This window comes from Xenopus laevis, chromosome 8L (genome assembly GCF_017654675.1).
Source record: "Xenopus laevis strain J_2021 chromosome 8L, Xenopus_laevis_v10.1, whole genome shotgun sequence".
NCBI lineage: Eukaryota > Metazoa > Chordata > Amphibia > Anura > Pipidae > Xenopus > Xenopus laevis.
In genome coordinates this window covers 95,258,276-95,284,434 of record NC_054385.1, presented here as the reverse complement: position 1 = coordinate 95,284,434, position 26,159 = coordinate 95,258,276, and the positions used below count along the sequence as shown (strand labels likewise).

The following is a 26,159-nucleotide window of genomic DNA, read 5'->3' as shown; positions in this document are numbered from 1 at the left end:
CTGCTGAAATTCCAGACTGGAGAGGTGCCAAACAAAAAGCTAAAGAAACCACTAAAAAATTTCAAAAGTTAAGAACAAAGGCAAATTATCCCAGAATACCATTGTCTACATCATAGTAAAGATTAAGTTAAAGGCGAACTACCCCTTCCCTACAAAGCAGACATACTTAAGAGATACAAAACAACAAATAAACTAGAAAAAACTAGAGAGGTGTTGTCTCCCCATTAACCTGGTTTTTATAATTTAACAATATAGTTATTTTACTTCCCAGACCTACTTCCAACAACCAAGATTACCATTTACTTTTCCAGCATTCAGTCGCTCTCAGAGCTCTGCCACTTTCACCTTCTCAGCATTTCCTAAATTTAACTGTCCAAGACTCAAGACGAGTATTATATTTCAGCAATTGCTTGTAACTATTCTCCTACTCTTATATCTATCACCTCTGTAATCTATACTGAATGATGCTGCCAGACTCATCTGCGGCTCCTCGTTTATCTTCTCTACAGTCACTTCACATTGTATTCCGAAGAAGAAAATTGAAAATGTTATTATTAACACACAAAGGCCTTCATATTATTGCTCCCACCTACATCATGACCCTTATTTCAGCACACTCATTGAACTGCTCCTTGTGAAACAGGAAAGTGTTGATAGTCATTGCAGAAAATTTGAACTGGCCAGAACTTGGCACTTTTAGCCTCAATTCTAATTGATTCAAGACTTCAATGTTCTATAACATGATTTACCCCAGTGCAATTCATTTCAAGAGCTTTAGGAAAGACTACCTTCATATTTTCTATCTACCTCTGCTTTCCAGCTTGAAGTTATTCACCTCCAAACTCACAGCATCATCTTTGGAATGTACTTGGTCAGCTCTACAGCTCTGCCAGACGTGTAGCTCTTTTAATATTATTTTTGTTCAGCCGCTCAGTACTTACAGTACGTTTTAGAGAAAAGAAAGAACATTTGCCCTGATCTGCAACAGCCTAGATGTTTTGTAATATGTATGCCAAGTATCTCCAGCCTGTACTGTTCCAATGGCATAGGCACAAAAGGGACCTTTATATTGGAGGCAAGGATCTGGGCCAAAGTGGCTGTTGATGAACTGTAAATTCCAGCCTCTCCTCACTGCCAGTTATGTGAGTGTATGAGGAGTAAAGGTGGCCATACATGGGACCATAAAAGGTGCCAACAGACTGAGTCAGCAGCTTAATGGCCCATGCATGGGGCCCTCCGATAGGCCTACGCAACTGATATCTGGCTGAAAATGGTGCAGATATTGATTGGGCAAGTTTGATAAACATTGACTAGATACCAGACGAAAGGATCTTTCCCTGATTTGCACACCTTGAGGCATAAGGGCCAAATGATTGGATCACAATGACGGGGATACAGGCAGGCTGAGGAACACATAGGCTTGTTGATGCAGCTCTCTCCCCAACGGCCTGTATCCCCTTCATTGTGATCCAATCATCTGGCTTGAGGACCAAACAGTTATTGTATGGCCAGTGTTTATGTTTCAAGAGCAGAAGGTTGAGCATCTCATCCTATAATACCTTTTATAGTTCCTTCATAGTTCCACTGCCACTATAGGCACAATCTTACCTTACTATATATAAAATAGTTACATTCCCTTCCCATAGACTATTAACCCCACTGCTACTATAGACACCATCTCTCCCTACCATACCTGCTATCCCACAGCCACAGTCCCTTCCAAGAGACTATTATCCCACTGCTACTATACCATCTCTCCTTACTATGCCTACTATCCACAGTCACAGTCCCTTCCCAGAGACTATTATCTACACTGCTATAGGCACCATCTCTCCCTACTATACCTGCTATCTCACAACCACAGTCCCTTCCCAGAGGTTACAGGCACTGCTACAGTAGGCATTGCTACTGTCAGTAGATACATTTCCAGTGCATTAGTGAAGCCCTGGGCAGTTTCCTCTGGATGAACCCCCATAATAACAGCTTTAAAGGGCAAATATATACCTGCTATCCCACAGTCACCACAGTCACGGTCCCTTCCCAGAGACTATTATCCCACTGCTACTATAGGCACCATCTCTCCCTACTATACCTGCAATCCCACAGCCACAGTCCCTTCCCAGAGGTTACAGGCACTGCTATAGTAGGCACTGCTGATCCAACTGTACAGTCAGTAGATACATTTCCAGTGCATTACTGAAGCCCATAACAGTTTCCTATGGATAAACCCAATAATGACAGCTTTGAAGGGCAAAATAGTAGCCAAATCATAATTCTGTTTTCTAGTAATCCAACAAAGTTTTCTCAAGTCCTTGAAGAGTAAAATGGTTAATAATGGTTAGAAGATACACTGGAAAAAAGTACATTATTTTCTATAAAACACTTCTATTATTATGTTTATTTACACTTTATATAAATGTAAACTTTATCCCAATATCTTGAACTTTGAACACATTGCAGATTAATACTGTTGTAATACATTACTATTAGTGAAATAATTAAATTATATTCACAGAATATACATTCACGTGCAAAAGAATTGGTCAGGCTCTAAGACAATGGTATAGATACTGTGCCATTAGCTCTACTTCTGCTCCTTGTGTGTAAGCTGGGTTCTGCAATGTCCTCTGTATGCTCCTCTGATTTCTTCTCCTTTAAACTGTTAATGAAGCGCAGAGTTATCTCATCCCATTCCTCAGGGAGTAGCATAAGCAGGAATCCAAGACAAATGATAATAGTTGCCCCCAGTCTCACAACACTAAAAATCACTTCGTGCTTCAGCAGGTCGATGGCTGTGAGGCAAGAGCACAAACAGATGTTAAAAATTAATTAAAAAGGAAATCTAGAAGACTAGGGATGGCACTGGTACAATCAGAATCATTTTACATTATTTACCCTCATCCTCACGCTCATACTGAGCAGATTAGACAGCTTAATCTTCATAAGACAGAACTAAGCAAAAACAAATGTTTCTAGTATACTATGCTGCTAGTAAGACAGTTGCATATGGAGACAAAAACAGCAAGTCTTCAGCCTTTCTTATTATCCTTTAATGGAGCTAATGCTAACATCTCCACAGGAAATTGCATTGAAATTTACAATATATGCTCCACACAAAATTATTTCCTTTTTCTCTATAATAATAAAGCAGTACCTTGTACTTAATCCAAATTAATTAATTAATAATTAATCCTTACTGGAATCAAAACCAGCTTATTAGGCTTATTTAATGTTTACATGATTTTCTAGTAGACTTAAATTATGAAGATCCAAATTATGGAAAGATCCGTTATTCAGAAAACCCCAGGTCCCGAGGATTGTAAATTACAGATCCCATACCCATACCAACTAGGGATGCACTGAATCCAGGATTCGGTTTGGAATTCAGCCAAGATTATGCCTTTTCAGCAGGATTTAGATTTGGCCGAACTGCCTGTCTGAACCAAATCCGAATCAAAAAAAAATCATATGACTTTTGTCACACAAAATACCTTGTTCTTCAGTTTCCTCAGTTAAGATTTGTTGTTCCACGAGCATTAAGCAGTCCTTCAGATCTTCTGTTGTATCCCACCCTTTACCATACATTATGGCCAGGCCTGGATTTGTGGGAAGACCACAAAGGCCCAGGACTAGGGTGGCAAACTTTTAGGGGTGTCATGCCACTTTACTACTTACTGATTGTGAAAGAAGGAACAGAACCACAGGTATTTGAAACTTACATTCACAGTGATGTCAGCTAGTGAAAGCATGTTCATTCTTAGGCCTTCCTATACTGGCGTAAGAACACATGATTTTAAAATCCGGTCCTGATGATGGCCATAAGCTAATACCATAGTGCCCATGCATTTGGACATGATAGGAAAAAAATATTGGTCAAATGAATTTTCCCATTCACAAGACTGTCCCTTGCCTATTGAATTCTGTTTTCTCTTGAGCCATTCTGCTTTATTCCATCTAAGGTCTGGCCTTATTCCTGGAAAGTACTGCTTTGCATTTTCCGCTCTTGACCAGCACCATTAATTACTGTTTCTAGTGACCTTTTCTTTATTATAGGCTGGCAGCATCTTGTTTCATTCTAAGGGTCACTCTGACCCATTGTTCCTTGTTATGTCTCTTGCATAGATTTAGGGATGCACCGAATCCACTATTTTGGATTAGGCCAAACCCCCCGAATCCTTCTTGAAAGATTTGGCAGAATACCGAACCGCAAATTAGGGGTGGGAAGGGAAAACATTTTTTACTTCCTTGTTTTGTGACAAAAAGTCACGCAATTTCTCTCCATGCCCCTAATTTGCATATGCAAATTAGGATTCCGATTCGGTTCGGCAGAATCCAAATCCTGCTGAAAAAGGCAGAATCCTGGCCGAATCCTGAACCGAATCCTGGATTCGGTGCATCCCTACATAGATTATATACATCCAGAATATTTTTTTGTAGTGTGCATGAACACTAATTCTAACCCATGACATTTTCAAGAAAGCTCACCTGCATTGCCTGGAACACTGAGAACTGTTCCAATAGAAACCAGAATTGGATATGTCAGAACAACTCCAACATTCACTAATATGTTAAATGCTGAAAAGGAAAAAAAAGTGTACATTAAATGTTTTCTGATGTAATACTTGGGGTTCTTTAAGGGATTGCCCTTTCTTATTCATATTCCAGTTTCTCATTAAAACCAGGTTGCTAGGGTTGCATTAGCAATACATTTACAAATCCAATGACATTTTTAAATAGAGTATTTGAAAAGTTGCACGTGGAGGCAAGTAGAAAGGAAATTGTAGATGTTTTCTTTCTAGATAGCTCAGTAACCAAAGTAGAGCCCTCCTTCAGAATATTCAGATTTAAAAGAATATGGTTTTTATAATGACAGTTATAGGTTGCTTTGATACTGATATAATTAGCATTTAATAGGGCAACACACTCCTCAAGTTCCCAAACATTTCCTTCCAAGCACATCATCTATGTATCTAATCCAGAGGGCCACGGCTGTTTCCAAGCAGTCAGATAAGTGGGAAAGTAGGTCACACCCACGCCCAAGGGCAATCTTAAATCAGAAACCTTATAACCCCACCTTACCAAAAATCCACAGGTTGCCCTCTAGTGCTGGTAAATGCTGGATTTATATGTGATGTAAAATTCACAGAAAAAAAACGTACCAAACCACAGGCCTGCGACTCCACACAGATAACCCCAAGGCAAAGCAGAAAATGATGACCAGTATTCCACTTTGGTAAAATACAGTATAACTGGTGTGCATGAAATAAAGATGAGGTTGAAGAACCCTAATGTGGAAAAAAAATGTGCTGCTTCTCCGAAGTTGGCTGTTCCCAGAAACATCTTAAATAACACCTGAAATAATAAAGCGAATAAGACTGAATATCCTTATAGACAGCAGAAATATTGAAAGGTAGTTGTAGGAAAAATAAGAATGAAAAATGTCTATTGGTGGGCAATGGTAGCAGTTGGTCCCTGTTTGAACACAAACAGTTGTTTGATTTTGCTAGTTTAAATATATACAATATAATGTATATTGTAAAGCATTTTCACTTGTGAAACATTATACTCTATGTATATTTACATTCTTTGGAACATTCGAAATTGGCTACGGTCAAATCAATGGAGGAACAATTACACGCATTTTTCCACCAGAAAGCTGAAACTCACTAGGGTGTTAGAAGCATTGCCCATGTGCCATTGCCTTTAGAGCATGCCTTAGCAGAAATGAAAATGCTTTCCTATAAGTGTAACTGTGTATAAAAGGGCTGGTTCACCTTTACTTTAATTTCTAGTATGTAATACAATGGCCAAATCTAAGCAACCTTTCAATTGGTCTTCATTGTTTATTTTTTATAGTTTTTTAAATATTTGCTATCTTCTTCAGGCTCTTTCCAGGAGTCACTGACCCCATCAAAAAACAAATTATCTTAAAGGCTACAAATGTATTGTTACTTTTTGTTACTTATCTTTCTATCCAGGCCTTTCATATTCCAGTCTCTTATTCATATCAATGCATGGTTGCTAAGGTAAAATGGTCCCTAGCAACCAAATTGCTGAAAATGCAATACCAGGCTGCTGAATAAAAAGCTAAATAACTCAAAAACCACAAATAATAATGAAATGAAAATCAATTGCAATTTGTCTCACAATATCACTCTCTACATCATGCTAAAAGTTAACTCAAAGGTGAACAACCCCTTTAAAATATATTACCAATAGGATAACAGTATACAACATACCTTGTATAAAGCTGAGGTTGAAGCTGAACCAACAGCCAAAGCAACACCAATAATCGAGTCACCATGGAAACCATCTGCATACGCCATCATGACAATTCCGGTGATTGCCATTATTGCAGCAACTATCTGTGCCAAAGAGATGCACAATATGAACATTAGAGCAATGTAAGATTATTAATGCCAATAGAAGGATGGTGGAAAACATGTCTCAGAGTTTGACTGAATATTCACCATCTTTAAGGGGTACAATTTTCACCCCAATTCCACCACATCCTCTGCTTGTCAGAACAGTGCATGCGTGGGGTTCACAAACTCCAGTAGTGCTGCATTAAACAAAGCAGCTGCTAACCCTGATGCACAGCTATGCACTTGGTTAGGGGGGGAATGGGGTGATGCAGTTTAGGAGATGACATGGGATTTAACTGGAAAGCTATCTGGTTTCACAGGCCAGAAACAAGCCGGAAAAAAATTGTCTTCTTAAAGATGCATTTATAAAAATAGAATATGCGTTAAGTGTTGTTTGGCTTCAGGCTGCAAATGAGCTTTACCAGTTCTAGGAAGTGTATGCAACCACAGCATGTCTAGAACTGGTGCTGCTCAGTTTAGACATTACATTTTAGTTCTTGTTGGTATCACAAAACAAACAAAAATGCTTATTTGGCAGGAGCCAACTACAGCTTATTTTTGGGGAGAGGGGGCATTACATATAAAGGGGAAGTTAAGGGTTCCCATAAAGTTAAAGGGTTTTATTGGACATTAGTGGGCTTTCCTGTCCATGTTGCACCTTCCAATGTAGTACTGCCAAAAAGCTGCATCTATGAGTGCTGCTGACAAAGGTGAAGGTTCAAAGTTTAAAAAGCGTGGTGCTTTGCATTTGTTATTGCAAATAAATCATAAACACCAACAAAATGATCTAGGGCCCATGAAAGAAAGCTTTTCCCCAGTGCTAAGTATTTTGCTATTAAGAATCCCAGATTACCCATCTGTTCTAAATCGAGAATACTGCCCAGTGCCCAATTTCTTCTTATTGTTCCCAGTTAACTTCCCTTTTTCCCCATACACTCCTCACTGGTTTGTTTGGAACCCAGCTGAGGTGCCTGCTGTGCCTTGCAAAATATGTATTCAAACCCTAACTGACATCTCTGTTACCCCAATAACCAACAGAAGACCACATAATGCCATCAAATCATTTAATGACCCTTATGCAGCTATATTATTTTACAGTGGGTCCCTTGAGGTACAGGTACTTTTACTGGGATCTTAAATGTTTTCTTTAGAATCCCTTGCAGAGGAAATTATTGAGGCCACTGGGTTCATATCTATTTTTAGGCCCCTTTAGCTCATAACAAGGACATAAAAGAGTGTCATTACAGTGGCACTGCTACAATGTTCCAAGAGCATCCAAAACAGCAAATCAGCATTCACTCCTAATCTTATTGCAGTTCCGTTTGGGCCCTTTTGCACTGCTTTGATTCTCTGTCTGCGAAAGAAGTCTCAATATTTGTGAACCACAATATTAAGGGAATAAAAACTATGGGGAAAAAGGTGATCTTACCCGTACACCCATGAACTTGTCCTTCAGCACAATCCATGAGAGTAGGAACATAAATGCTTTATTACAACAGAAGAGAGCTGAGACATCCGTGGCAGTAAGCTTCCTCAGAGCCAATAAGTACAGATAATTGGTCAAAGTCCAGAGGATGGAAAAGGGGGCCGTTCGTTTCAGAAAAAGCCTCAAGGTCAAGCCGTCTTCACCAAAAATTCGACTACATTCCCTGAGAAGTTAAAACACATATACCTATAAAATATGCAGGGCACTCCTTGTAGAATATAGCAAACATAGTTTTGTAACAGGCACTCACAGATCCCATTAACATGCATACAAGTAAAATCCATATTTACTTTATTGCAAAAATATATTATACACAAAGAGCTTTAAATGTTTGATGTACCTGTGAGTGCCTGTTGCTATCTTTTGTTATTTATTACCTCCTCAAATTGAAAGTTTGTAGATTGTGCACCCAGACCCCATGTCTATACCCGTGAGCTTTACTTACTGCTTGGCTGTTACATAGTTACATAGCTAATTTGGGTTGAAAAAGCACCATCAAAGTCCCTCAAGTACAGCCCCTCCAAATGAACCCCCTGTGCACAAATATACACACATACTCATACCAATCTATACAGTCACATATACAGTATATAAACTTAATATACCAATATCTAATTGAAGATTTTAGTATCACAATAGCCTTTGATATTATGTCTGTCCAAGAGAACATCCAAGCCATTCTTAAAGGCATTAACTGAATCAGCCATCACAACATCATAGAGCAGGGCATTCTACAACCTCACTATCCCCACTGTAAAGAACAACCTGCCCTTCTTCAAATAAATCGTTTGCACACTGTAACTTGATATAACCATGTTTTATATTCTATAATCTGTGACATCACCATTAAAAAACAGATTAATTTTGTGTGAATTTGAGATATATTTTGATTGGAATTCTCTACTGCAATACTCATTGCCACTAGGGATTATTTACTACATACAGGACAAAGTGAAAATAACAGATTCAATGTGACATGTTTTTGCATATTGCATTGTCTCTGGGACTCGTATGGGACCTATTATCCACAATGCCCAGGACCTAACTAAGAACCTCTAATTCTTAGTCAGTGGCTTTAAGGGGGGCCACATGGGACATAACTGTTCACTGAGTTTGATTTTGATCCTTAACCTGCAGATCAGATTAAAAAGCAAACAGTTATGACCCATATGCCCCCCTAATGTCATGGATTGGCTACTGGTAACCAGTAAGAGAGCTGCAAAGCAGGAAGTAGTGTTCTGGCTATTAAGTTAGACATTTAGTCACTCCAGCCTTTATACATTACTTTGTTGGCTAACTAACTATGTTGAAAACATTTCTTGTTTTGCACAGCCTATCTATTTACCCAGTTTTTATTTTTATTTCCTTTAATAGCTGGTTTTCTAATGAAATACACTTTTCTCTTTTCCTGCACTGTATCTTAGTCTTTGAACACATTTTAGTGTATTACCCTGACTGCTCTCTCAAGCACAAAAGTTTAATTAGTATATTATCATCTCATCATGAACCGCCTGAACTTTAAATAGCATAAACTATTTTAAAATATTGATTTGTCTACCAAGCGCTAGATTATCTTTCATTGGGTAAGGCTAGGGCCAGAAGAGTCAGATCAAGGCCTGCTGAGAAATGCAGGACAAGAATCTGTTCCTCTGCTTCTACTCAATGCGCCTGCACCCTAAAACATTACCTCCGCTCAAGTGCAAGCAGGTACGGCTTCTGCCTGTACCCAAGCAGAGGTAATGTTTACGGGTGCAGTTGTATCAGGCACAAGGGCAGCAGCAGAAGAGTGGATTCTAAGCCAGCATTTCTACAGGCCTAAATCCAACTGGTCTAGCCTAAAATCTACCATTTACAAGCTACCTATCTGTTTTGACTAGTGAGCTTTGATAAGCCAGTTCACCAACCACCTCTTGGGGCAATTAATACTTTGCAAGTCAGCATGAGAGCAACTACTCACACTGAACCTACTTGAAGGAAGTTTAATGTTCATCTGTCATGCCACACACTCTACCTCCTCATCCTGCACCAGGTGAGTAATCACTAGCCCTTATACAGATAAGCACTACCTAAAATGTGAGATCTTAACTGCGTAAGCCATTATTACAGAGTGAAGGAAAATGTACATGGCATGGAGGTGAAATCTTGCAGCTCACTCCAATGCGATCAATGTTGCTGAATTTGTTCATACTCGCTGCTCTCCTGTTCGTTGTAAAATGATTTTGACCCTTTGTCCTGACAATTTTGCCATGCCGGCAGGTCAGGAGCTGGAAGAATTGCATTAAAGGGCAAGTCAACCCCAAAATGACATTCCCTTTCAAGATTCTAAGAGAGATTGGGTGCTAATGGACATGCACTACCCCTTTAGCATCTGTGACAAGCAGTACTTTCAGCTCATGACCTGTTGGCCTAGTGAAATGATCATAACAGAGAAAGTTGCGGATTAAAATTTTCAAGGAACAGACTTTATGAACAAATTCAGCCATTTGGAGGTAAGTTATATGGTACCACCCCATGTCATTTGCACTTCTCAATTAAAAAAACTAGTGTAATTGATTTTAAACACCAAGTGTAAAAGCTTCATGCTCTGTAGTATTTGATATTTGGGAATATTTATGTGATATTTAGTACTTTTAAATCTGCCCCAAGTTGTAACAAATTGATTTCTAGCAATTAACCAGTAACAAATCATGAAATTAACCAAAATTTTTGTTGAAAACAATGTCTTGGTGGTGTTTTGCACCTATTTTTGTTTAAGGTCTGGGTGTGAAATCCTACACTTTAGGTTCTGTTTATAAACTCAGTTTTTTTTGCCACCAATAAGAAGCCTCTGCCAAGGCTGGAGTTAGAGAAAATAGTATTCCTGGCAGTCTGGCCAATGGGGAGAAATCCATACCTCAAAGCTTGCAAACATGTAGCCCTACAGCTTGAGCCATGCTTTATATATATGTAAGGCACTGATAAATTTATTCCCCATTTATAGTGCAATCCCCTAAAGTTTGGCTCCATTTCCTGGGTCACAGCAGGTAAAGTTGCTGTACCATGCTAGCCAGTAAAAATGTTACAGGGCAACCCTTTTGAAATCAAAAAAATAACAAAAGTGGTAGAAAGGTGATACCTTTATTGGCTAACTAATATAATCATAGCAAGCTTTCAGAACATTTCAGTTCCTTTTTCAAGCTGATTACAATGAAGCTGTGGTGTTCTCTGGTATATATACAACATTCAGCTCATAGGTCAAATGACCAACAAAAGGAATATTCCTTTTTGTTCCTTGATAAAGGTCCTTCATTGCTTTGTATACAATACATTGTCTTGCACTTTTGCCTCATACAGAATCGAGTGTGGACACCAACAGCATTTTATATATATATATATATATATATATATATATATATATATATATATATATATATATATATATATATATATATATATATATATTTATATATATATACTGTACTAATCTAACCATTTGTTAAACAATATTATATATTATTTGTAGGGCAAAAAGAGGCTCATCATCATCATCATCAAGACCTGGAAGTCTCTGATATTGAAAGCAAAGTACCGAACCAACACTGTTATTAGGTAAAAGATGTTGCTGTTGTGCTAATGTACTAAAACAAATGTGTGTGACTGTATTGAAATTAAATTGTACTAAATAATTTAGATGTAGATACTGTAATCTTTTCTGTAAATAGTGTCTGCACAGTTTCCCTGTGCATAAAACCTTCTGTACAATGGGCCTATTCTAATATTCAACTCCAGGCCCTTAATCTGCCCTAAACCAGCCCTTGCTGTGTCATTTTAAATCATTTGCATGCTTTGTCAATGCTCTGTGAATGTGACTCATGAAGTCATCTTTTGAGCGTGCACAACAAAACCCACCTGATCTTTTGTAACATGGTTTGCTTCTCTGGTGCCATTGCAAAATGTCCTGAATAATACACCGGGAAAAACATTATGTTCCAGTTTGTTGAAAACCAGGTCATGAAAAAGGGGCAGTAAAAGTTCTTGTAAGTAATTTTGATGATCTGCGTGGTACCGACCCAAGAGGATGACACCGACAAAATTATTAGAAATCCCCAGACAAATTTAAGAAAAGTGGAGGTACATGACTGGCAGCGGGACTTTTCAGCATTTTCTGTGTTGTTTTCTGTATTTGATTGAAGCCCTTCTCCTCCTATTAATAACAAAAAAAAAGCTTTTTACAAAATGTATTTTCAAGATGAATGTTATTATCAGTCCATGTGTGGCTGGTATTTGTGCAAAAGTAATGCTCAGTATCATTTCTGGTAGCTGGCATAGGTGTGATTTTGTTTTGATGAAGCTAACTCACACAGAATTCTTCTTACTGCCTATGGCCAAATTCAAGTATAACACATGGTAGAATAAATGGCAATTTAATATATATATATATATATATATATGACCCCCGGATTGCATAAACTCTATGACAACTCTGTGTATAAAACCTCTGTATCATTGTGGTATGAAACATGCTGCTGTTGGTTTGGGAGACTCTTCAAGCCTTCATTAAAATCCACCTATGGCAGCAATTGAATAAAAGTAGTGGCTTAGTGGTTTAAAGGAGAACTAAACCCTAAAAATTAATACAGCTAAAAATGCCATATTTTACATACTGAACTTATTGCACCAGCGTAAAGTTTCAGCTTCTCAATAGCAGAAATGATCCAGGACTTGTCACAACCTTGTGACAAACTTGTCACAGGGGGGTCTGTGACACTCACATGCTCAGTTGTCTCTGAGCAGCTGTTGAGAAGCTAAGCTTAGGGGTCATCACAAATGAACCAGCAGAAAATTAGGTTGGTCTGTAATATAAGCTGATGCTACAGGGCTGATTATTAAATTCTGATGCTAATTGCACTGGTTTATGTGCTGCCATGTAGTAATTATCTGTATTAATTACTAATCAGCCTTATATTGTGACATTTATATTCTATGTGTACTGTATATTGTGAATGGGTCCCTGAGCTCAGTAAGTGACAGCAGCACAGAGCATGTGCAGTGAATCAGCAGAAAAGAAGATGGGGAGCTACTGGGACATCTTTGGAGACACAGATCTTTACTGCTAAATAGATATGGTTGCCTTCGGCTGGTACAGAAGCTCAAAACATAATCTAGCTACTTCTTTAGTTAAGCTTTAATTCTCTTTTAATCAATGGACATTTAACCATAATGTGGGAGCTCTGTGGGAAATTCAGTGAATCCATTGCCAACAACAATCTTTAGTAAGCATGACAGATAATAATGACCCAAAGTGACTTGTGGGAAACACCCAAGAGCTGCACAGTACTATCCCTAGACAACTGTGATTCCTACTTTTACAGATGAAGAAGACTAAAATGGCAAATAATTTTGTATTGTAAAAGTAGTATTGGGATGTCCTAATACCCTTTGTTTATATTGTACCAGCATATCGTTCTGTAGTGCTTTATTGAGATTGCTTTAATTCACTGCAGTCTGCTCCACAATGGAGCTTACAATCTATGTCCCTATTACTTTCGCACACATGAACGTGGATCAACGGCATCAAGAGCCAGTTAACTTGTTGCATAATTTTTTTTGAAGTGTAGGAGGAAACACTGGCATGGAAAAATATAGAAATCGCTTGCACACAGTGTTCTGGCTGGAATCTAATTTTGACCCCAGTGTCACAAGAAAGGAATACTAACTACTGTGACACCTAGCACCCCATTATTTTTAAATGTTCCCTTTTGACAATGTACATGTGATGTGGGGTATAGTTTTCACTTTATGGAACTTTTTTATAGGTCATTCATTACTCAGACACATTGTTTCTTTTGTCATTAAATAGCAAAAGTGAAATGTCTAAACATGCAGTATGTTATTCAGATGCTGAATTCACATTTAAAATTCCAATATTTGGTTTACCATACCTACTTTGCTTCAAACTGTTAAAATGTTTATTCTTTTATAGCCATGGATTGGCAAGGCTGGTCTAACCATTATTATGAATGTAAATGGATTGGAAATGTATTGCTACGAATTTGCAGCTTTGGCCAAACCAATACAATATGTGTGGGTTTTTTGAATGGTTAAGTATTATTTTATATTCATCTGCCAGTATAAATACATAGACATAAGTGTTTTAGACATACTGTCTGCCTGTTAAAACTTTTCTTTTAAAAAGCAGAATTTCTGCCAGACAGAAATCGCTGGTATTTTCAGCAATAATAATAATTTCCATTTGTATTATGGTTACTTTTCTAACCATATAATGACCAAGTAATGTATTATGGTGTCTTGCCTTGGGCCTATGTGAATTAATGGTTATATTGGGCATACTTAGAAACATGCATCTCTTTTGCTCTCCCCTGCTTAATTTTCTTTTGGTATACACTAAAAATTTTTGCTTAATATTTTGTTGAGGACAGAGATTTGTTGAGGACAGAGATGCTCTATATCAGTTACATTTATAGCAACATTACTAACAGGGCTCTCCTGTAGTCTGTCTAGATTTAACTTAAGTTCTTTCAATCATTCTCTTAAACAAAATACATTGTTGTACTTTTCCTGCTTTTTAGCAGAATTTTTTGTTAAAATGTAGGTATTTCACTACATCTCATTGTTTCAGCCTTGAACCTTTGGTAACATGCCTATTAATCAATACTAGAACACCATGCAGACCCATGATTTAAAGTAAACGAAGACACAAATGCATGTGAAGTGCTTAACCTTCAACTGAATAATTGCATAATCAGTGTATATGATTAATGATCACATTCATACAAGACTAAATAACGGCATGTGCATCTTTGCCTTTTTAATTTTTTATATTGGATATATAAATGCCTTGCAATAACATTCCAAGGGTGCAGTAATTATAACTCACTGTAAGTTAAGTATTCCCCAGAGCACTAAAACAATAAATGGTAATAGCTGTTTCTTCTTGCCCATACTGTCACATTTACAGGACTGCATTCAACTGTGTGTGATAAATGCACAATCTCACCTTAGACACATTTGGCTTAAATTCCTTACAGCAAAGACCATTTTCATAACAGTTATATATATATGTGTGAGAAAGTATTTCAACATTTTCATATACTTTTTTAAAGTCCATATTGCCCCTTCCTTATATGACGTATGTGTTATATGTATCCTATTGAGCCATTAATTACTTTTTATTGAACAGTTCTAGCTAATTTTAATCGAGTATTTCTTGGCTTTCTCCTATGAATGATCAAATCATGTAACAAAGCTGCAACTGAAGCCCGACTAATCAAGTGAAAACTTGAGTCTTCCGACTCTTTCCAGCTTTCAATTGGAAGTCACTGACCCCATCTGAAAACAAATGCCCTGTAAGGCTTCAAATATATTGTTCTATTAAGGCCTCTCTGATTCATATTCTAGTCTCTTATTCAAATCAGTGCATGGCTGCTAGGGTAATCGGGACCTATGCAACCAGATTGCTGAAATTGCAATTGAATAAAAGCTCAATAACTCAAAAACCACTGATAATAAAAAAATGGAAAACAATTCCAAATGTTCTCAGAATATCACTGTCTACATTACACAATACATGTTAATTTAAAAGGGAACACCAATATTTTGGGTCTCAAGTAAAGTTTGAGGCTGTGATTGATTCCATCCATCTAATGTGTGCATGTGTGCCTAGAATGCACATTTTAGACTGAACTACTTTATTTTGGGGTTTTGTTGCCACAATATCTTAAAACATAGTCAAATGGTCACCTGTTACATAAGCTTAAATAGAAAATATACTCACTGTCAGTAAACTGAGCCATATAGCTCAACAAGGAATGTTACCTTACTTGCAATGAAGTGAAGTGGTTCTGATTAATGAATGAATGAATTAAATCTTAAATGAGTGCAGTTCTATATAGTGAAGAACACATGTCTAATTATGAAAATTCAGTTTTTGCCTATTTTATGATACATTAGATTGAAAGCAGGACTGAATAAAAGTGCTGTGACCCCAAGCCAGACAAAGAAATACCCTATACTGGATCAGCAAAGAAGAATAATAGAGATATTATTGTGCAGATGTTTGCAGTACACACACACACAGCAGATCAGAAGTGAAAACCTTTAAGGGGAACAAAAAATGATTCTGACAGCAGCCCTGCCCAAAACTGCCAACCTAAACTCCATCCCAGAGGTTAGTATATGGCAAACACATCTCAAATTGTAAGCTCTCTGGGCACAGAATCCCTTTCCAATGGATCATTGGTATTTATATAAGGTTTAATAATATTGAAATAATGCCATAAACAAACACCCATGATGTAGTGCCCTGTGCATCAGTATCAGTCAATCCTGAACCCTTCCACTGCCAGATAGGCATACAATGAATTGAAGAGCATTGTTTTCCCCTCTGGTAGGGTAAGGCTGATGATTCAAGACAGCCCAGACAGAGCAGTAATTTTTCAGCACTCTCACTTGCTGATGTTGCTAGAAACCCTACGGGAATGTCATTCCCTGCTCTTGAAACAGTAAATTTGAAGTATGTGTCTTGAAAGAAGAAGCAAGCGAACGTGCCCTGTCTCATCTCTGAATGCCAGAGTGCTGTACTAAAGTATGGCTTACATGGATAATTCCACATTTGAAATGCATATAGCTGTCACTAAACTACATCTCCCAGAATGCCCCATTAGCCTTCAATTGTAGATCATACTTGGAGTTTTATTTCAACAATTTGAAGTTGGGCTTTGGAGAGTCCTGTTATGGAAGCATGCTGCCGTTTTGATTCTGCAGAGCCCATCCACCCCTATAGCTTACTGACTCCCAATTTACCATCTCCAGAGCAGGGTTTGGATTCTGGTTGGAAAGGGGGGCAAATGCAGTATTTTGCTTCCCCTGCAGAGGTGAAAGCTGAGGGTGGGTTCTCAACTTGCATAAACACACCTTGTTACAGATACCGTACTTTACAGACTCACACTAATGCCAGATCCAGCCTATGTATAGCCTATGTATATGTATAGCACATCCAATATGCTGACTTACCTTACCCACTAGACAAAGTTTCTTGTGCAAAGAGCTGATTTCAGGGACAGCAAACAAGACAATTGCCCATGACACAATACATTAACTAATATGACTATATTTTATATACTGAACTTACTGTAGAAGTTTCATACTGTAGAAGTTTCTGCAGCCCTATAATATTAATGATCCAGACTTTTACATTTTTTCCAAAGGAGGTCTCCATCTTCTGATCCGGTTAGGCTATCTTTTGAGTGTCAGTGACACTGCACATGCTCAGAACGCTTTAGAATAAGCTGAGAGGTCTAAGTTGAGATCATCAATATATTACCAGAAAGTTAGATCACACCCAGGATCGGACTGGGGGCCCGGGGCCCACCGGGGCTGGTTTCCCAGGGTCCTCCACTGGACCCCAGTGCTGTGTTGGTGCGCACACGTGCAAAGTTTTTGCCGCGACTGCCCGACAAAGGGAGGTCGCGGCAGGAAGAAGCCACGGATCTGGGTGCAGATCTGGGCCAACGGTGCCCACCAGGTTTTTTCCTGGTGTCCCGCCCAGTCTGACCCTGATTACACCTGTACTAGAAGCTGATGCTATAAGGCTGATAGCTGTTGTAAACTCATTTAAAAATCTCAGCTGTCAATCAAACATTGTCTGCCCCTCCTTTATGCCTTAGGCATAGAGGCAGGGCAGACAATTACTTTCACTTTCCATTCATCACTTACTAGATGTCACTGCTCTCCACACATTCCCTCAATCTCTTCACCTTTTAATTGTGTAGCCAGTACATGGGGGATGGACATCAGGTCCCCCATTCTGGTGCACAAACAAGATTCTGAGATGATGCAAGGCTTGTCTTAATAACAGTGTCCACAAAATGGCTCCTGCCTGTTTGTTATAATTCCCAGAAAACAAGATTCAAATAATTTATATAGTGTAATTAAAGTTAATTTTGCTTGATTAATGTGATAAAATAGGATTCTGAATAATGTTTTTGGGTGACGAGTCCCCTTTAATATGGTCACAGGGCTCCTTGGTGACCTCTATAACTTACAGTGGGGATACATAATGCCTTATATACACCGCTTCCATCAACTATAGACACACCCCAAACAATAATCACACTCAGCAGACAGCAGCACGAGCAGAGAAATATATTTCTCTCTTTATAAGTCCTTAGTCACCTTGTAGGTTTTATTTTGTTCCCACCACTAACCTGAGCAACACATAGCCGTGCCACTGATTTCTGCAGCATTTACACGCACAAGCGGCCAGGAATGTTGTGCGTTGTTCCTACTGTTAAATAGAGGCTATTTTCCTCTTTCAGCCATTACGGCTGATGTCAAGTTTTTTTTTTGTCACCAGAGACAAGACTTGAATATTCCCAAAGCAGTTAAGGCAGCCTGATTGCAGCATGAAGCTGTTTAGTAGAAAAGATTCTCGTTTACCCTTGGCATCAAGTGAATATATCACATTTCTACCATATCTTATATATTATATTATATTATATTGCCCTGTACTGAAAGCAGGATTGGTCATAGGGCAAGATAGAAAGATAGTTACCTTCGGGTCCCATAAAAAATTATTGGCCTGAGAGTATCCTTAAACACAAATACAAATGATATAATAGCACCTTTTGCAGTTTTGTTAGATATACTTCGAAATTACATCAGAAAAACCTGTACCGCTCCAGTCTGAGCCGCCCTGGGACAGCCTTTGTCTGGGAGTTGTACTGTTCTACTACTACGGTTTCTATTACTGTTCTAAGTTTTCCCCCAGAAACATGAATATTTTATTCACAATTCAAATGATGATATAATGGACATTGGTATCCATTGTTCACCCTCCTAAAAGAGGTATTGGATTGTAGTTTTTTCTTAATGTATATTGCAGACTTTTTGAAGTCTTTGATATTGTTGATTAACCATAGCGACATTAGAACAAGTTAAAGGAGTCTGCAGTTAAATGTGATATGCCTACATGTCTTCCCATCATCCTGCCCTTCCCAGTGATTTCCTCTGGTGCATAAGAGGTTAAAGCAGACACACACACACATACAAATACAAACAATGCCAGTATTCATTGTCTAACATATACAATGTAGTCATAGAAGGACAGAATGATAAGTCAAGCTCATTGGAGGGAAAATGCACTGTAGCTGTACAGAAGGAGTGATTGATACATGCAGCAGCCTCCAGGCAGATGTGGTGGAGACAGACTGAGTTAAATGACGTAAAATGAGCATGCAACAGATGACAAAAATCATTTAAGTCAAAATGTTTTTCTATTTTTAAGGATTGAATCCCCATAAATAAGTAAATGTTGAGCTCAGAAAGGGAAAGGGTTCTGCAGCCAGAAAGAAGTTGAGTGGAGGATTTCCCTAGCAATGACATGCAGCAAGGCAGAGCATTTACCGTCTATGATAGCGGCGTGCAGTTCTGACACACTGAAGGAGGATGCAGGGGCCACTTTGGCTGAGTGTTTCTTCATTCTGTGGAATAAGTTTGCGCGCTGCTGGATTCACACGCTTGGTTTCACTCCTCTCGCATCCCAGGTGCTGTCTCTCATCCTGTACTGTGCAGTCACTGCCTCGTACCTGGCTGTTGTTTCAGTTCTCCGGCAGTGGCGGCGGCGGCAAGCTAGGAGACCTCATTTGCTGTTTCCCTGGGAAACCATTTGCAACACATTCAAACAATGCCTGACCTATGCCAGCACTTACCAGCGTTCAATTGTTGGGCTCAGCAGCTAATGTGCGAGACGGTCTAAGCAATGGCACATTCCCTCAGCCACATAATGCAGCCTGTCTGGGTGGCACTGCTGTTGGCACATAAACATTCAGAGCATGTTTGCAAACAATAAAAGGACTGTCCTTGGTGCAGTATAAATACCTTCTCCATTCCTGCTCACAACACAGCATTCAGTGCTTGCATTTACTTTCAAAGTATCATTTGTGAGACAGGAGTTGTGCTGGCTAACATTGGAACTGCCCCAGGGGTATTATTATATTGTTATTGGTGCCCAAGGGGACAGTAATCTGAACCATTGCTGAACTGCAAATCCCAGCACCTCCTGCAAGCCAGCATCATAAGCTGGAACAATAATGTCTCTCTGGGAAATCTTTTGGTCCTGACCAGTTCCATGTTCAAATTATTATTATATTTTATTATTCCTTTTTTTTTAATTGTTGTGCCTTACTTATTGATTTTGTGGTATATTGCATTCAAGTGTGTGCTTTACATGCAAAATTGGGTCATGTAATAAAAGATCTAAAGTTTGCCCTTGTCTAGTAACCCCTAGCCAGTGTCAGACTGGGACACCAGGCGCCCACCAAAAAAACCTTAGACCAGGGGCCCACTCTATTATTCTTCCTCTTCTCACTCAACCTCTATTCTCCTAGTCTCTTTTCTTTAGATACTATAATCTATTATTCCATCTATTTAGTCTCTTTGTTCTTAGAAATAGGGAATGGCCATGAAATAGGCCAAATGTTTAGCAGTATGAGGGCCCACTGACAGCTGGGCCCACCTGGAGTTTTCCTGGTACAAAGTGGGCCAGTCCGACACTGCCCCTAGCAACCAACCAGATGCTTGATTTTAAAATAAATGCTAACAGAGCCAGGCCAGGCCGGCCAGGTGCCCTAGGCAGCCGGGCCAGGCCGGCCAGTTGCCCTAGGCAACCTGGCCGGTCCCGACACCAGCTATATGTCCGCATGCGTGATTACCAATTGTGTGCGCATGTGCAAATGGCTGCTTGGCACATGTGCAACTCAACATGCACAGCAGAGCAAATACACCAGGCAGAAAGAACAGAGTCGGGGAGAGAGGGGACCGGACAAGGGGTAGGAGACAGAGATGTACTTTGTGCCTTAGGCACGTACCTGCTCTGCCTACCCCTAATTCCTGGCCCTGAATGCTAGCTGCTGATTGGTTGTTTTTGGTAGACAAGCAGCAAACTTATAGCCTTTAATTACATTACCAACAATGTTCTTGCATGGTGAAGTCAGGTTAAATAAAATAACAGCTGGATGCTAAGCATGCAAATTGGGTTGTAATTGGCTGTCAAATGATTTTACAAAAGGCAGATTCTATTTAAAGGGATGTAAAGGCAAAAAAATAAAATCCCATTTTTTACTTTATTTAATGAAAAAGAAACCTATCTTCAACATACTTTAAAGGACCAGTAACATTAAAAAAAAATGTACATTATTTTTAATACTTAATGGGAAAAAATCATTTATCTTTATTAATCATTTAGTCTTTATTAAGAATTTACTTACCGATTCTCTGCTTGCGCTCACTCTTCAGAAACGGCGACAGAGTGATGTTCTATCGTGCGGCGCTCAATTTCTCCTCCCTGGCTATCTCCTATAGAAGGCAGGGAGGAGAAATCGAGCGACGCACAATGGATCGTCGGCCTGTCGCCGTTTCTGAAGAGGAGCGCAAGCAGAGAATCGGTAGGTTTTACAATAATAGCACAAGGGACATTTTGTCCACCACTGCCATCCAGCAGAAAGCAGCGTATAAGCCCCTCTCTACTTTTTTACTCCTTCTAATGTTTTTAATGCCAACTGATCTGGTAGACCTCCATGCATACATTTATTTCTCTATGTTTTTATTTTTATTAATATTGTCTCTTCCTACAAGAACAATATTAATATTGTCTCTTCCTACAAGAACATTTCTTCATGCTGTCTACTTGCCACCCAAGCACTTTTATCAAGTCTTCTACTCCTTCCTTTCATAGCATCTACATCTTTTTTTACTAATTACCAGGTCTGAATACCACAATAAACACTATATCCCAGTCTCCAACTGCTAATTATTAACTAGCACTAGATATCCCCCTGTCATCTTGCCCTGAACATCTCAGAAACCAGAATTAAGATTATTAATGGCTACTGAAAAGAAAATCCTGCCTTATAAGTAGTGTTCCCTTTACCAGAAAGAAACCTTAGCAGTCCATCTACACTTCAGACACTATTTTGGGTTTGAGCAAGCTGGGAAGTTTAGCTGACATGTGGAAAATTTAAACATGCAGTGAAAGTAACAGCTGTAACATGCCATACTGTAACCCTAAGGCCACCATGGAGGAAAAGGAGAAAGATTTAAAGGAAAACTATACCCCCCAAACAATGTAGGTCTCTATAAAAAATATATTGCATAAAACAGCTCATATGTAAAACCCTGCTTCATGTAAATAAACAATTTTCATAATATACTTTTTTAGTAGTATGTGCCATTGGGTAATTCTAAATAAAAAATTTCCATTTTAAAAAATAAGGGCTGCTCGCTGGGATAGTAGGATTCACGGTGCACACAAACAAACCATACATGTTATGTTACATGAGCCAATTAACAGACAGAGTTGTGTCTTTTGCTTCCTACACTTCTTCCTGTTACAGTTAGAGTTGCAGTTTTTCTGGTCAGGTGATCTCTGAGGCAGCACACAGACCATCACAAAATGGTGGCTCAAAGCAAGAGATGTAAAAGGGCAATATTTACTTACATATATATACCAGTTTGGTAAGATTCTTTAATATGCCACTTAATTTGATATAAAATCTCTGTTGCTTAAGTATTTATTTTGGGAGTATAGTTTTCCTTTAAAGCAGAAATGAAAATTCTGGTAGTTGGTGGGATGTTTGGAGTTGCAGACGGCCATTGGATGCCTAGGCCTTGTTCATCACATTCCAGGCTAGACCATCCTCCAAATTTAGCCTTCTTCTTATTCCTAAAGCCCAAAGCCAGACTAGAGCTGCCCAAACCCCCAGCCCATACAACCAACTCTCATAAAGCATGTTATAGACCCATACAACTACCTCCTAAATCTGTTCCCAATGTACTGCCCGTGGTGGGTTAGGGTACCCCTTATGTATATGAGTGTCTATTAACATGGCTTTTATTGGAAAAAATGTGTTCCCGGTCACAGAAGCTGGATTTATGAAGCCCTTCACTTGCAGAAGCAGATGAGTGATGAGTGATCCATTTGTGTGTCTAGTGCAGAGAACAAGTGAAGCATTTCCAATTATATCCTGTCTTCCATTAGGGCTCTTTATTTTCTGGTAATTTTTGTTTCAATTGTCTAAGCTAATTGCTTCATGCCAATGATAGCATCACTTTTATTTTGCAATCAATATGGAAATCTAAAAAAAAAAACATTTTGCTTCTGTGGCATCAGTAAATTTGTAAAAAAGCATCAGATAACTATTTTCGTAACATAACATTTGGTACTACACTGCCTTCATTTAAACGAAAAATTATAAAAACTTGATCAGCCATTTTTCTCCTTCCCTTTTGTGCCCATCTATGCTGGGTACCATTTATCGCCCTGTGATGAAGATTGCCAAATAATACATGGCAATTTGATTACGTAAAATCTATGGCAATGATGTCCTTGACAACTGGCGTCATGGATTTTATGACCTACAGCAGGTAAGCAGCTAAAGGTAACTGCAGTTATCCATGTCATCCAATAAGATCTTAACTTCATATACTAGCTTTCGGTAGTCTAATGAAATCTACTATCAGCTATACTTCTATGGAGGACAGAAATTAAAATAAAGATAGAGACTATTAATGGATTACAATTTTTTTACTATTTTGTTCTTGTCAAAATACAGTATGTCCTCTTTAGCCTTGTCCTGCAAATCTGCAATAGATTCAAGGGTATATTTAAATAGATAAGGATACCTGTAAACAATGTTGGTAGGAAATGTAGTAAATGGCGTCATCCCAAAATCTATTGCTAAAATTACATCCCATACTGTACATAACTATGTATAGTAAATGTGTTTTACTTAATAATGCTTTTTAAATTGTTCATTTTGGTTTTATATATTGTTACGGGCTCAATGTGAAATCTGAGATTTAAGACCATATCACAAATCTTGCAAAACAAGATTCCTTAAGACTCTTTCATAGCTAGTATGTGCTGGAAATAATAATTGTTTGTTGTTTTTTCACTTGATCTATGAAAGTAAAATAGGAGACAATCCTATATTGAAAAAAAACAGTCAATGTGGCTAGGATGGGAAAAAAAATCAGTAGGGGTTATGAGACACGTGGTGTGGGGAGGTGAAGATGAGGAGTCTCCAAATTTGCACAGAGTATTGCACTTAGCAGGTGGTAGTGATCTAAGACTGCTAACCAAGATGAAGGCAAGGTGCTAACACACCGGAAGCTTTATCACCTGGTGGAAATTGCCTTTCCTGCGGGCAATGAAGCACCCAACAATACCCGCCCCTTCTCATTTCTTGGAATGGCCATATGTAATACACATTTCATGCAGCAATCCTTGTTAATCATTCAAAAATGCCTTATTCTGCACCCCATGTGTTAGGCCCTTAGAGTCTCTAAAGAAATGTGTTGGTGATGTCCAACTTCTGTGGTACAGAGGGCCTGACTTTTCCTGGTCTCCATGGTGATAATGGAAGTCAGTGTTGACCACTCCCCTTTTGAAATCACACCCACTTTAAACACAAGGTAAGTAGTCACAGCAGGCAGACTTTTATGAAGTTTAAACGTATGTCTTAATATGACAACTTTTTTCACTGCATTGAGCACCAACCATTTGGTTTTTTGGTGTGCTATAATGTGGACATTGTTTAACATGGGTGTGGTTTAAAGTGGGCATGGTCTAAAAGGGAGTGGTCAACACTGGATTCCATTATCGGCCCTCCACCATGTAGACCAGAAAAATGCCGACCTTCGGTACCACAAAAGTTGGACAGCACTGTTCTTAGCGATCATTATTTTGTAAGCTCCACTGAGGCATGAACTGATGTGAGTGATAAACAGTCTCTGTAGCGTGTAGGCACTATATTAATAAAGTATCACAAATAAGTAAATCCTTATCTTAAACCAAAATTTCCCAGAAGCTATAGAACTACCTTTCACAGTAACAACCATGAAGAAATTGTGGCTGAGCTGGATAGCCGTAAAACAAGGGTCAGATATCTATATCTAGAAGTAGAACAGGAAAAACTAATGTCTTGTGGATTATTCTATCAAAACTCCATTATTAAAATCTAGAAAAGGAACCTGATGGCTTTTTGCCCATTAACAGGAATCAGCCATAATGGACTGGAGCTAATTCTTTTTAGTTGTATCATTCTAAAAATATGCATTGTACTTTGATGCCTTGGGGTTGTTGGATCTATAATTCTATTGAATTGTAATTCTAATTGAAACAGTTCTTCCCCTGTACTTGATTTGTAAGGGAGATATACAGTAAGAGTCATTATCAGCTCACAAAAGACTAGTTAATTGGTAAAAGTCGTGTACTTTTGGAATATTTGTATGTCAGAAAAGTTTAAAAAATAAATTGTTCTAGGCAAAGCAAGTTAACGCTAGGGCTCTTGTAACCTGCTGATGTAATTCTTGGAATTTAATTAGCTCTTCTTAGTAGAACACCAATATTATTTGCCCTACATACCAGTGATAACACCCAGCACTGTTTGATTACAGGGGGAATAATTATGACTCAAGGGACTCTTAACAAGCAAGGTATTAAAGGAACAGTTCAGTGTGAAAATAAAATGTAATATATAAAGTTTGGAGTGAACAGATGTGTAATAAAACAGCCAGAATCCAACTTCCTGCTTTTCAGCTCTATAACTCTGAGTTAGTCAGCGACTTGAAGGGGGACCGCATGGTACATTTCTGTTCAGTGAGTTTGCAATTGATCCTCAGCATTCAGCTCAGATTCAAAAGCAACAGATATGACCCATGTGGCCCCCCGTCAAGTCTCTGATTGGTTACTACCTGGTAACCAGGGTAACCAGTCAGTGTAAACCAAGAGAGCTGAAAAGCAGGAAGTAGTGTTCTGACTGACATGTTATAAATCAAATCACTCCAGCCTTTATACATTACATTTTTGGCTAACTAACTATATTAGAAACATTTTTTATTTTGCACAGTCTATCTATTTACACAGTTTTTATTTTTACACTGAACAGTCCCTTTAATACAAGAGCAAAATGCAATAAATCCCCATGATTAAAAAAATGTGAGTGTTTTCCTGCATTTTGAATGTTCTCTAAATATTTTGTATTCACTACCAATATTCTCTTTATAAAGCAAGAAAAACAACCTAAGAAATAAAAGAACCAAATTGATTTCAATATCCCAGTGCTAGGGTGTCCATGCTAAATTATACCCACAGGGCCACGGCATTAATAAGCAGGGCATTAATAATGGGATATTTAGTTCACAAATCCTGATCTGCAAATACATATGGGTGGGAGATACTAAATAGCTTAGCAGAGGTATTCTCCATAGTCTGCAATAAAACAGTATCCCCAGTGACTAGGAAAATTGTG

The 26,159-nt window shown here is 38.5% G+C and overlaps 1 protein-coding gene across 3 annotated transcripts in view; it reads right to left on the bottom strand.

The window, feature by feature from the left end:
- Positions 1-2,383: 2,383 nt before the first annotated feature.
- The window catches only part of slc35f4.L (solute carrier family 35 member F4 L homeolog), a 66,256-nt gene continuing 42,480 nt past the window's right edge, over positions 2,384-26,159 (bottom strand). The window contains exons 1-7 of one of the 3 annotated variants that reach the window (XM_041573115.1): positions 19,560-19,645; positions 11,740-12,034; positions 7,795-8,014; positions 6,240-6,365; positions 5,160-5,352; positions 4,486-4,575; positions 2,384-2,792 (exon numbers count right to left, since the gene is read on the bottom strand). In XM_041573115.1, coding sequence (XP_041429049.1) covers positions 2,551-2,792; positions 4,486-4,575; positions 5,160-5,352; positions 6,240-6,365; positions 7,795-8,014; positions 11,740-11,843 — 975 coding nt within the window. In that variant the 5' untranslated portion in view covers positions 11,844-12,034; positions 19,560-19,645 and the 3' untranslated portion in view covers positions 2,384-2,550. Of the gene's footprint in view, positions 2,793-4,485; positions 4,576-5,159; positions 5,353-6,239; positions 6,366-7,794; positions 8,015-11,739; positions 12,035-19,254; positions 19,528-19,559; positions 19,646-26,159 lie in introns of those variants that run through there. The other 2 variants (XM_018230742.2, XM_018230743.2) reach the window with 2 other exon arrangements.